Below are 14,261 nucleotides of genomic sequence, written 5' to 3' on the forward strand. Positions count from 1 at the left end.
TTTTTTAGGGGGGAACTCTTTCAAAAGTTAATCCCGTAGAAATTAACTATACGTGTCTCTACTGCAGGTGTGGTGAGAAGGAGACACTGGATATGAAGAAACTACTGTCGCGTGATGTGGTGCGAGACAACAAGACGGGATTTCAGGGGATCTGGTTTACGTTTCAACTAATTAACGGAGATATAAAACAGGTATTATCGGTGAATGTTGATTGAAAGTATGATGAAGAATGTGGTTGTGGTGAGAGGTAGTTAGATGTTTATTTGGCAAAATCATACCTTTTAATATTTATGCATCTTATATATAGACAGTGCAGGGTAACAGTTCAGCATGTATATAGACATTCTTTTCACATTCACATCCTAAACCTTCTCACACTGACGTTGATCATGTATTCTCTTGAGAGCATTTAATATACATAGTTCTTGAGAATTTTAATTTTTTTAGTTTTGAGTGTTGTTGCTGTTTTCTGATACTTCAATTCAGTTTTCAAAATTTCCACAGGTTTTTAATTTCTGGCTGCATTTTTTCAGCTGAGTGCTTGCCTTTCCTGGCCTGAATAGTTGAGGTTGATGGAAATATTTTACCAAAGGTGCCATAGTATAGCCAGAGGCCAGTTATTGGTTACTCATTATTTTAGAGCACTTATACATGCCTGCCTTTACAATAATCTCACTTTGTCAGCTTCAAGAGGACAATCCACACTATGTTGCACTTCGGGACGTTCCTGTAGCTCTTCGCTTGGGTCTCTCCGACGTGATCATGCCTGGAGATGTGCGCAATGACCTGTATGTCACTCTGTTATCTGGGGAATTCTCAAGAGGAGCCAAGACCTGTGACCGCAATGTTGAAGTTACTGTCAGAATTTGCAATGAGAGAGGAGAAGTTATACCAGTAAGTAAAAGAACAGTTCAGTAAGTTTTAAGGTAAACAGTATGCATCAAGCATTTTATATAAATATATCCAAGTAATGAAATAATTACCATATATTTTGACTTTGTACCTGATGCCTTCCTCAAGAGAGAGACAACTTACAAGACAGAAAAAAAAAATCCCATAACTCAGGGCTGTTTTCTGGTGGAGTCAGTAGCATCAGTACAGAAAACCCCATAATGTCAGAGTTAGCTTGTTAGTGCTCTTCCTTCCCAATCTCACCATCATGGGATATATCTATGTACATAATGGGGACTGGACACCTCATCAGTCGCCTTATTTTCTTGTAATTTTAGGATTGTGTTGTATATTTCTTCTGTGGTATTTCAAGTTCATGAAAAGATAGCACAGTGAATATGGGAGTAGTTGTTGATTTTAACTACCTTGCATCATAGTGGGAACGACCTTGTAAAAGTAAAAAAAAAATGTTCAGGAAATGTAATTGCATCTATAAACCTTGATTTATAAACTTAAGTACAGTGGAACAATCACACAAGTTGCTACAGTAAATTAAATGTCTGTTTTGTTTTTCCCCACTGTGATGTAAGGTGACTTGAATTACTGTACAAACATAGGCATTTTCTTGAATCATGTTTATTTGGATTCTCTAGCTGTCATAATAGATGTATTCCACTTTCAAGAAACAATTTTAATATATATCTTAGTAATCTTACATTATTGCACTGCCCAGGGTGTGATACATCAAGGGTGCGGCCAAGGACCACTTGATGAGTACCATTCTGTTACTTACCATCATGAGGGAAAGCCAAGATGGGCAGAAACTTTCAAGATTACACTTCCTATTGAAGAGTTCAAAAAGGCACATATTAAGTTCACCTTCAGACACAGGTAACTAACTACAAATACGATGTTTATTTTTTATCTTTTATTTTTTTTTTTATTTGGTGAAGGCATTTAGCAGGGAACCACGTGAAGTAATAAAGTGGGCAGTGAGAAAATTAGGGGTCAAGGAATGTCTTGTTTGAGTGGTTATGGCATTATAAGATGGCTCAAAAACTGCTGTGAGAATTAATGGCAAGGAAAGTGAGGAATTTGAGGTTAAAGTAAGAGATTCATTGAGCCCCTATCTGTTTGTCAAGGTACTAGAGGCAGTATCATGGGACATTAGGACTGGTCTGTCCTGGAAATTGTTTTATGCTTATAACTTAGTGTTGACAACATTGAAGAAGCAGTGGAAAAATTTAAGAAGTGGAAGGATGGAATGGAGTCAAAGGGCATGAAAAGTGTGATGTTGTATGGTAGTGAAACATGTTTGCTTCTCTTCCTTTAGATCTACAAATGATGTGAAGGACAAAAATGAAAAGCCTTTCTCTATGTCCTTTGTGAAGCTGATGCAAAGTAATGGGACAACTTTACTGAACACAGAGCATGAATTGATTGTGTACAAGGTAAATCTTCTCTTATTTATTTGGTTTATGTATCTTATGTTTTTAATTTTGCATATATTTGTATATGATGGTGGAAGTCTTTCTTTGGATATTTTCATCATCATTTTAGTCTCTACACTTATTTTGCTCTTGGTTTTTTGTTTCCCCTGTCCTGTGTTTTTACTCTTGCCTTAATTACTTATTATTATTCACCCGTTCTTGTCTCTGTCACTTTGTCTTGTTTTTACAGCCTCTCTGAAGCAGACTTTGATTGTGTTACATATATATAAGAGATAAATGAACTACAGGTACTGACCCTCAAAACTGGAGATTCTTAAAAAACAAACATTTAAGGCCTTGTTTTAGGTTAGGGTTTTCTTCCTTGGCTGAGTCAAGTTTTGCTTCCACACACAAAACACACATACACACCCACAAACACACTCACACCCAATGTCTGCTGAATACTAAGCCTTTGTCAGTCAGCACTGTCCAGCCAACCTTGTACCAAAGACTTGTACAGTATGGATGAAAAAATAAATAAATGATTTTTAATTCTTTGTATATAATTTGACACCATTAATAAATCCATAAATTCTCTTTAAGACGATCAGAAGGCCATATGTGTTTAACTCAAACTATCAGTCTCTCTAAGACGAGCCTCTCACATTTCAGACTCTTGAGGTCTATAGTAATACTGTATCTGAATAATGTGAGGTGATGGTCCATGGCCAGTTGGTCTGTGATGATGGTCTAATATTTTCTATCACTTTCATTTATTTTTTTACCATTATATTAATTTTGGTCATCATTTTTTTTTAATTACTCATTTATATTGTTCTCCATCATCGTTCCTGTCTTCTTAATTTATGTTGTTGTTATATTATTCACTTTAATGAACTTTATTTTGATTATTTAGAGAGTGTAAGATTTGCTGGAGGATTCTTAACCGAGACGTCATTGGTGTTATAACGTTGCTTTTGTTTCCAGATCGATGGAAAGAAATGGAATGATGGAGACAGTAACTACCTGAGTCTTCCCTGGAGACGAATTAATGGGGAGGAAATAGTCAAGTCGTGGAATCATGGGGTGGCTCCATCATTAAAGGACTCCTTCACTATATCCACCACTTTCTGTTCAACCAAACTCACACAAAATGGTAAGACATACTTTCTACTTATAACTATTGTTTGTAGAGAAAAACATTCACTGTATTTTCTCCAAGACCCTTGACTTAGTGAGTGGGTATAAGGGTCGTCCACTCTGTTTATGAGCGTTTGTGGGAATGATCTTGAAAGTAAGTCTTAATCCTGTGTGGTTTTGTTGAACTAAAAATACAAGCAACATCGGAGACAACTCGGTGATAATTCATCATGATGTTTGAATAGGATGAGTACCAGTGCTTCTCTTACAGGTCATAAACAGATCAAGCCAGTGTGACTCTTTAATGCCTCTATGAGATGATTCCCCCTTGATACATAACTGAGGCTTAAGACTGATAATATTACTTGGTCCTTCCTCAAACTCAAAGAGACTATTAGAGTATGCATATTAGTTTTGTTCTTTTAAAGTCTTCTTGGAGCCAAAGATAAAATTATGAAGATATGAAAATTTTATTACCTTCATGATCAACTTTGCTCCAGATATTTATTATTAAAGTTAAATAATTTTGATGTGTAGATATTTCAATACAGTACTTAATTTATTTACAGATTTTTGTTTTCTTTTGTACAGTTTGTCCTTAATTGTGTCTACCTGGTGCATAAATGACCTGAACTTGATGTTTCCTCTTGCATCACCATCACAGAATGATCCACTGACTGCCATTGCTTTATATATCTCGTGTTTAGTGATGCTGTACTAATGACACATAATTCCTCTTAATTTCAGCTGAACTCCTTAGGCTGCTGGAATGGGGTTGGAGTGGGTCTCAGGACAAGCAAACACTGCTCTCCTGTCTTCAGGGTCTTCGCCGGGTCCCCCCCGAGGAACTGATGGTTTTCCTGCAGGACACACTGGATGTACTCCTGGAAATCCTCATGAATAACACCACAGATGATGAGAGTGACAACTACGTGTTCGAGGCGCTGGTGAGTGCATTATTGAGTTCTCTATATATACTGTATTAGATATCGGAAGTGATGGTTGCTGAAACGTTTGGGGAGGGGGGGGGGTTGTACCGCCGTCTCTTAAGTCCTGGAGAGAACAAGGTATTGGAGATTTATATAAAAAGAGAATAAGTGGTAATATTTTCCATTGACAAAGCAAAAATATATTACGATTCATTGCATTAAACTATTTTGTAGATTTTTAATAATTTTGTAGAATATACCAGAAAATTTTATCGGTACTGTGTCAGTGAAGAAGTGGGATATGTACTGTGCTGTTTATGGGGTGAAGGAAGAAGCAATACACAGTATGATTATAACTCCTTTGGACAGATAGGAGTGTGGTAGCAGAAGAAACACAAGCAGATGAGGAAAACTGTCAGGGCAAAACACTTGTCAGGAGCAAAATTCCCAACATCCGCTTGTGTTTCCTTTGGTATTACACTCCCAGAATGCATTTAATTTAGATGCTGTCTTTTCCCCACAGATATATGTCATCACCATAGCAACAGACAAGAACAAACATGAAGCATTCCAGCCCGTTCTAGACTCTTACATCCAGCAAAACTTCCACGCTACCCTCGCCTACAAGTGAGTTATTTTCTTACCTCGGTGGTTTCATTACCAGAGAAAAAGTTATTACTTTTGTCAGTTTTATGATTATATCCTTCTTTCTTCTCTTCACAATTCAGTGTAGCTCTGTCTTCTCTAGCTTGGTTGCTTTTACAGAATACATTAAACCAAGATTACTCTATTTCATGCTATTAACTGTTAAAAGTTATGATAGGAGGAGTGATACAACATTGAATATTAAAGGAAGTGTTGTTATTGCTTGTTATTTATGTGGGATTGGGAATGCAGGCAAATCCTTAGAACATCAGTAGCTGGGGAAGAGTTCATAAAATACTTGTACCATCCCCTCATAACTAATTTTGTAATCAGTGAGGTCTGGGTTGTACTGAGGAGACCATTGTGGGTAAAGTTCCATATATTTCTGTCTAATCTACAACTAACTTGAATGGACCCTGCCTATATGTCACCCCCAACTTGTACCTAATGTGGACAAAATCCTTCCTGCCATTATGTTGGTCATCTACACATAGTTTAGTAGTCTACTACATACTAATAGTAAATATATATTATGATTCAGTATTTGATGGTACTTATTCTACTTCACACAGCAAGTTGATCCATGTTCTAAAGGACTATGTTAGAGAGGGACAGAATACAAAACGACAAGAGACTTTGAAGAAAGCCATGAAGTGCCTTCAGTATGTCTTCAAGTTCATCACACGCTCCAGACAGCTCTTTGTTGAGTAAGTGTTTTGGACTTGATGCCCAGATTGGGATGCTGATTCATAGTGTTATGTACAATACTTATCTCATTTACAATTCCATTGAAATACTGTATAAATGACCCACCCTTAGTAGCTTCAGTGGGTTTTACCTGTGTTAAACATTCCTTGATTACAACAGGAACTTTACCAATAAAATATATCTTGTGTCTGAAATATGATTATCAAAGTATTGTTCAAGTTTAATTTGTTACCATGCTCGGTTGCTTTATAAATTTGTTTTCCAAGTAATTACAATAGATAATAATACACCTTCTACTGCCCAGCACGTTTGATTCCGACGGTGTGCCATAACACTCATAACAATAATTGCCAAACTGATATTAATAATAAACCAACCCTCATAGCTAACTTAATAAAAGTAGAAATAGAAAATGGCTACCGGTAGATATGACTTGAGCATGGATGGGGTTTGTATCCTGGCAGGTCCTGGGTCTAAGCCCTGATGACGGGGATGTCTCACTTGCACTAACATATGGTGTACTGTAAGTGTGTATCTTTAAATAAATGAGTGCAGAAGTTCAGCCACATATACAGTATTATGTTTGCCAATAATATATATTCTCTAACATTAAAATATTTGAAAATTTATTCCATATCTAAAAGTTGATTAGAAATGTGCTATAATGTTAAAAATGTTAACATTAAACCCTCTGAAGAAATATACTTGTGATATCCTCACCATACTTTATTATACTCTCTGTGTTATGGATTATGGTTTCTAATACTGTATTAACTTGTGTTTGTACAGAAGATGGCCAGTTGACCATTCTGTGGAAGTAACAGTCTAGTGTGATCAAGACATGACTGTTGTCCCCACCCAAAATATTACTTTAGTTATCTTAATGATTTTACAGTTTTGTTGTATTAACTAATTATGAGTATTTATCTGTGTGGCAGGTTATATGGGCGTGGACAGGAAGAATTTGAAAAGAGTTTACAGCAACTGTTGGAGGAAATGGCTCTTATGATGAAGCACACTGTGGACACCACCCTCACTGTCCAGGCTCACTGCCTCAAGTACATCACCACCACCATCCCTGACATCATAACTAACTTTGATCCTATCATTATGAGGTAATCTAAATGTGTGTGAGTGTATTTTGATAAATTTCCGCTCTGTATGTAATTGTATATAAATATGCACACATGCATGGATATGTGTGTTGTGTGTGTGTAGATGTGTTCACATGTGTGTGTGTGTGTGTAAACATGCATGTGTGTGTAAAGGAATAGTCACTGTATGCCATCAAGAATCAGTAATCCTCACAATGGGTTGTAGACAGGCTGATTACTGCTGGTCAGCATGATGTTACAGCCATCTTAGCTGCTTCTCACAGGATGTAAAGAAGATTATATGACAATGAATGTTGCATCTGCTATCTTTTGGAAAGAGTATTCTGCTTGATGACACTTTTAAAGTAGTAGAAACAATTGTCTGCTTTTAAAAGTGTGCTGCACAGGGGAGGAGTGTTGGGCCACAGTGAATGAGGTGAATATAGCACTGTTAAAATAAAACCAATGACTTGTGAGCAGTCACTATGTAGTTTGCTTCTACAGGTAGAGAGCAGAGTACAGTAGGGTCTCAAAGAATGCATATCCAGAGTATGTAACCCCGCTTATATGTGGTTGAATCCCTGATCTGCCCTTACGCGTGGGACTTACTCTTGCGCGGGCCAACCCACCCAGCATCTCTCACTAGCTACAGCATCTTTTGCTTGTGAATCAAATCTACCCACCCAGCTTTCTTCTTATTTAACATATCATAACTTTATAAAAATACATTTTGTCACTATTTAAACACTTATAGTATCTATTTAATTATCCATTTGGATGGTGTAGCTGGAAGGAGCTGCCTAAATATATTATGACTAGAAAAATAATCTCGTTAGTCGAGGTGAGACTGTAGTATATAGGGATGACCTGAATACAGGCAGCCCCAGGTTACGAACAAGTTCCGTTCCTGTGATGTTCTTAAGTTGAAAATGTACGTAAGCCAAAACACGTGCTATGTGTATACCGTACTTACATAACAATGTTTAAAATCTCACTATATCATAGCCTTAGTCCTTATACTATACAGTGGTCCCTTGGTTAACGGACGGTTCGATTAACAGAATTTTGGCTAACGAATTAGCTCCCATAAGGATTTTCAGTTCGATTAACGAAATCCTTACGACAAACACGTTTTGTTGTGCGCATCAGCTGATCGGCTAGTCCACCAATACAGTAATTGGTTTTATGTTTACATTCGTTTCCAGTGAAGTAAATATCAACAAAGTTGGTCTCTTGAATATTTCTGCATTTTTTTTTATTAAAATTATTGGTCATTCTGAAATTTAGTTAACATATTGATAATATAGACAGTACAGGGAACAGTTTTTGTGTGCCCATCAGCTGATTAAATCACCCAACTACACTGCTCAGTTTAACTTTGTTTACAGTGGAGTGAACATCGATTTTGTTGGTCTCTTGAATATTTGTGCATTTTTACATTAAAATTATTGGTCATTCTGAAATTTAGTTAACATATTGATAATATACAATGCAGAAATTATTATGAAACATGAAGAAGGCATTAGAACCAATGCACTCTGTAAAGAATATGGCGTCATTCGTCGACTGCCTCTACAATCAGCTGTTTGATATGTAAATAAAGCTGCCGGTAATGCGACATATACACCTCAAAGTAAGTTAAAATAGAGTATTCTATTGTTTTTTATTTATTATTGTACAGTACACTGTACAGTGCAGTACTGTATTTAGTTTATATTTAATGTTTTGTTAATTCTATTACTGGTATACAGTACTTTGTATGTACTTTTTCTGTGAATTGGAACCAATTACCCAATATCCCATTGAAATAATAGATTCGGTTAACGAACGACTCTGGAACGAATTGTGTTCGTTAACCGAGGGACCACTGTATATCTAAAATCACATAATTTAAGAGAAAAGAAGAAATAGAATGACAAAATATAGTAAATGAAAGTAAAAAAAAAGCCATCAAGTATATAAAGTACTGTAAATTTAAAGCAGCTTAATGGGACCTCATTCATATCAGCGGATGTTCGTAAGTCGGACGTACGCAACCCAGGGACTGCCTGTACAGTATATGCAAAATTCAGTCTTACACAAGGCGATCAGTGCGTAACCCTGATGTATATAAGACCCTACTCTACTGTAATCCACTAACCCTCACATCTATGTTATGGTTAAAGCCTATCTAGATTTGTGGCTGTGGCAGCAGAGGCAAACTTTTTTATCATATTTTACACTACATTTTTCTTTTCCTTTACAAATCAATTGAGAGAGAATGCTAGCTATAATAACCCCCAAACTGATGATATTCTGTATCTTTGTGAGCTGCTTATGAGTCTTAACAAAATCTAATTTGACAGCGAAATCTTGGTGAAGATGATTGACAACCTAGAACCAAGACGGATCCCAAAGCAGAAGTTGATGACAATGAACGAAATAATTCACAGTGAACTCTTCAAGATCCCAGACTGTCGGCGCGTATTACTCCCGTCCTTCATTGTTATTATTCGTAGTTTGTTGGACGCCAATGAGGAGGTAGGCCCATTTCTCTTACATGCTCATGCTCAAATTTTACTCTTTTAATATTTTATAAAATATTTTCATTTTTTTTTCTTTTGTTTAATTTGTATATAAGTGTAAAGATGTATATACTGTATATGTGTTTCATTCCTAATATTTTTTACCTATATATATATATATATATATATATATATATATATATATATATATATATATATATATATATATATATATATATATATATATATATATATATATATATATATATATATATATATATATATATATATATATATATATATATATATATATATATATATATATATATATATATATATATATATATATATATATATATATATATATATATATATATTGGTGATGGTAAATAGTTGATTTTTGCATGATATGTTACTTATAGATATGTTTTACAATAGTACTTAAGCAGCTCATATTTTATTAAATTGCCTCTGCCTGTTTTATTTATGTTTATAAATATTTTACTTATTTAACCAGCATGCATGACTTGCTTGCATTGCTTTTTTGTGGTGGTTTGATTGTCTTTGTAGTTCCTTAATCAAATATAACATTTTGCTTTTCCAAAGTATTTTTAATGAGAGCACAAACTGTATGGGCTTCATGATATATTTTCATGGAAATTTATTATTCTCAAAATCGATTACCTACCCTGATGTTTACAGAGTAAATTATAGGAATATTTATCTCCACACAAGTCATCTTTGGAGATTCACTGTGATACACCTCCATGTTGTGGTGGTAGTAAACAGACACTCCCTCAAGGGTCCACAATGATAACTGCAAGGCGGGTAGTCTTTGATTACCTCAGGGAGTTGTGACTGCCTTACCAGCTGTTTCCTCCCTGTGGGTTGGCAATAGGATGGGCATCCAGCCACAAAACTTTGCTTCAACAGGCCTGATGGCAGCTGGTCACCAGAGCTGTGCATTCCCTGGTCTCTGGGCTGGTGCCCTGGATATGTGGTCATGAGCAGAGGGGGGGGGGGTGGCATCCCATTCTAGTTTTACCCAACACTTGCCATCAGGTAATCTTGGCTAACCCATGCAGGCATGGAAAATGGCTGTGCTGTAAAACGTTGATGATGATATAATTTTTCCACTTTCATGTTTACTGTACAAGATTGGATATCAGTTAAATAATTATGGTAGAAGTTTTTGGTAATCGGAAAAAAGATAAGAGAATCTTTTTTCATGTCTGATGGTACAGTATATTAGTATAAACTGAAGGATATTAATAATGATTCAGATGAAATTTGACTCCAGAAAAGTGAAGTTAGAAAGAAAAATAACTTAATGAAGGTAAAGTCTATGTTGCTCTTGAATTCCAATCACCTCACATTAGAGAGAGGGGGAGAGAGAGAGAGTGCTTGCAAGAGTGAAGTAATAATCATTAGCTAAAAAGTCATAATAATATTTCTTACCGGTCTGTTTGTTTAATGAGTCCATGTGCATCTTATGATTGGAATTCCTCTTTAAAAAGTAATACTGTACAGTACTATATGGAAAACATGCAAGAGTAAGGTTATTAAGGATCCAACAAGTGTACTGTATGTAAAACAGCTGCAAAGAATGCTGAATATTAACTGGATGATATTTATTGGAGGAGTTTTTTTTAAATTTAAGTGCTCTTGTCGTCAGGTTAAGAGTAGATGGTCCCTGGGTTCTTACTGCTAGCCATTTATTATTAGCTCATAAGTTTTCAAAGACTGTGAAGAGGTATTATCACCATCCAGGTCTCAGTATGAGCGTCATTATCATTCTCTCATCTTTGTCACTGTCATTCTGTTAAGTTTCTGTATTTAGATCAGCCTTAAATAGGCAACTTGAAACATGATGTTCTTTATTTAATTTTTCTAATTCAAATATAAGAGTTTTATTATAGTTTTCATTTAGACGTTGCGTACATCTTTGTTTGTATTATGCTTCAAAACATTCTGCCTCGCTTTTAATGAAACCAATTTTTTTATTTTTTATTAGCATGCTCTTTATTCATAACATAGATGCCTAAGTTGTCCTGAAATTATACTCACTCCTTGAACTATGTTAACAACCATCTTAATAATACATTGAAGTCTGAGAGCAGGAGCCTCTATGTCATGGCCCACGTGATACAACACTGTACAGGGTTTACAGTAATGAGAACATGTGACTCCAGTGTGCTGAGGGTCTCTAGTGTCAGCCTTTGTAATACAGTACTGTACTTGTGTGTGCAGGAAGTACTGTACCATGGTGACTTCTTCAAAACATGTTGTCCATTCATTGTCTCATAATGCAACATAGACGGCAGCAGAAGAAGAAATACTGAGATATGTTAGTATTGGTTATGTAAATATTGGCATTGATGCAGTATTTTGACTATAGTAGAGAGAGGCAGCTGTTTTACACTCAGGGTTGTAGAAAGAAGAAAGTGTTAACTGTCACAATACTGTACCTGAGTTATTAGGATATAGGAAAGACTTGTTATATGGAGGATTTTGTATGAAAGTGTAAAAGTAGAGCCAGACAAAACACTAGCGGGTGCATCAACTTGGTAATACTGCAACGTGTAAGTAGTTATGAAGCATTCAGCTGGTGTGGGGACGTTCATTCTCTTCGTCTGAGTATGAATGGTAGATGACGGGTTATTTTGAGGCTTGATACAACTCTTTCTTCTGTTAGCCTGGAGTTACACTGTGCAACTACCTGAATATTATCTCTCCCCTGTACTGTATGTTGGAAGGTGTGATACAGACTGTGGTGTTTATTTATAATTAATTTATTCTAATTTGAATGTACACTTTACCATAAAAACCTAAATGGTAATTTGTTGAAGGGAATCCACATTTCTTGTGTTTTGAAGTGAGATTAATGTGGAGAGTCATGGATATTTTAATTAATGGAAAAGTCTGTCTCAACATGGGGTGATTAATAATGTTTGAGTTTATCTTTCCTCACCATACGATGTTTTTTCTGCCTAAGATGCTCTGTAAGACAACATTAGATACAGAGAATTACTCAGTGTACAGTTGCTGCTATTCATACAGTTTTTGTTTTGTTTTTGCCAATTTTGTCAATATGTTTTATTTCTGGAACTTAAAAGCAAAACCAAACCACCATACAAAGGCATATACCCTCTCCCTTTCCCCAATCATCTTCCTCTCACCTCTCAGTAATTCCTGGAGGCTTCTTTCAGTTATTGTTTTTGAAGCATACACCTTCAAGCCTCCCATCCCACCTTATAGATCACTCCCTTCCCACAAGCCTAACCTTTCCCCCCTCCCTTACTATAAAAACTCCCATTTCACTGTCCTCCTCCAACTTCAGGGGCGCCTATGTCATTCCTTCCATTATCAGTCACTCTTGTCAGATTCCAAGAACATTGATGTGAACTTAACCTTCCTCTTGCTGGACTCTCCCTCTCTCATCATTAATCCAGCAGTACTCACATTATTTAAAGAACTTCACTGAATGTGTCCTCAGGTTAAAACTCCTTCATTACTTATAAACACAACTATATTTAGTCCCTCTTAAATAAATGCCTGAATATAGACCAAACAGTTTAAAAACAATTAAGATAATACACAAGGGATCATTACATTTGAAGACATTTAATGTTTGTTATTATTCTAAACCAAACTCATGATGAAACTGATAATAAATTTTAACTTTGTCAACATATTTATTTTATTGTACTGGACACATGGAAAATATAGTAGAACCTCTCTAGTTGGCACACTATAGGACTCACTGATTGGTAGACATGTAAATTTTGCAGACTACAGAGTTACTTGTCACTTGGTTGGTGATAGAGCTTTGGACCTTGAGCACAAAATATCAAGTATATACATGACTTACTGTATATTAGGAACCAAAGACCATAAATACAAATTATCATGTACAGTAAATACGCACAGAGTTAGAAATGAAATAGTGTAGTGTAGTGTACATATTAATACACGTACCCACTATTGATGGAGGTGGTGCAGATATTGTACACGAGAGGTTACAAGTGTCAGGGAGGGAGGAGTGTGGGTATGAGATGATGATGTGGCACCAGGTTACCTTTTTCTTTGTTAAATTTCTTTCTTAAATTATTCACAGAGTTCCAGTGTTTACTATGAGTTTTTGTTAAGATTTGATCCCTAATTTATCATGTCCGCCACTCATCAACTTGCTAGCTTCTCGGTCAGTTGGGGCTGTTCCTTGCTACTTTCTTATGACCTTCATTGTCCAGTGTCAAGTGTTAAGGATAAGTGAAACAGTAGAGATAGACAAAAACACATACAGTATAGTACACTAACAGCTAACAACAGCACTCAAACAAAAACACACTTGCAGCTAAATCACAAATCGATAAAAATTAAGAAAATTTATCAAAACCCTGAAAAAGTATCCCATTTGTCAGAATGTATTTTAATGTACCCAGTGACCCATGTTAATGTCAGCTGGTTGGTGACAAAGCTTTGGAAAGGACATTATCCTCAAACTCCTAATTGTGTGTGGTGATCTTGAAGGTGACCAGCACTTCTGTAACTGTTCATTATGGGTATTTTATTTTATTTTGTATTTAGATTTGTTGGATTGTCAGATTGTGAATGAAATTGACATGGAGTGATTAGAGAACTAGAGAGATTCTACTTTAGTACATTTTTTTTTTTACATAGAAGAACAATGTACAGTGACCCCTCGTTTAACGAACACCTCGGTTAACGTAATTTCGATTAACGAACTGCCTTCCATAAGGATCTTCAATTCGGTTAACGAAGTTCTTACGAACCGACCTCAACATGTTTTTGCTTGCACTGACCGGGCAACCAGCTTTAGTATCAGTCCGCCAATACATTAATCGGTTCTAGGGCTTAAATTCCTTACTATTTTAGTAAATATCAAGTTGTTTATACTAT

At 35.8% G+C, this 14,261-nt stretch overlaps 1 protein-coding gene across 6 annotated transcripts in view; it reads left to right on the top strand.

The window, feature by feature from the left end:
* Nucleotides 1-14,261, top strand: part of LOC121876732 (dedicator of cytokinesis protein 1-like) — a 64,945-nt gene that overhangs the window by 8,384 nt on the left and 42,300 nt on the right. For all 6 annotated transcript variants that reach the window (XR_006090806.1, XM_042382090.1, XM_042382091.1 and 3 more), the window contains exons 10-19: nt 68-191; nt 685-894; nt 1,625-1,782; nt 2,225-2,342; nt 3,309-3,477; nt 4,209-4,408; nt 4,914-5,017; nt 5,608-5,742; nt 6,682-6,858; nt 9,183-9,357. Coding sequence is in view for 5 of the 6 variants with exons in the window: in XM_042382090.1 (XP_042238024.1) it covers nt 68-191; nt 685-894; nt 1,625-1,782; nt 2,225-2,342; nt 3,309-3,477; nt 4,209-4,408; nt 4,914-5,017; nt 5,608-5,742; nt 6,682-6,858; nt 9,183-9,357 (1,570 nt within the window). In the remaining variant the exon portion in view is untranslated. The remainder of the gene's footprint in view (nt 1-67; nt 192-684; nt 895-1,624; nt 1,783-2,224; nt 2,343-3,308; nt 3,478-4,208; nt 4,409-4,913; nt 5,018-5,607; nt 5,743-6,681; nt 6,859-9,182; nt 9,358-14,261) is intronic.

This window comes from Homarus americanus, unplaced genomic scaffold (genome assembly GCF_018991925.1).
Source record: "Homarus americanus isolate GMGI-L3 unplaced genomic scaffold, GMGI_Hamer_2.0 scaffold50281, whole genome shotgun sequence".
Classification (NCBI taxonomy): domain Eukaryota; kingdom Metazoa; phylum Arthropoda; class Malacostraca; order Decapoda; family Nephropidae; genus Homarus; species Homarus americanus.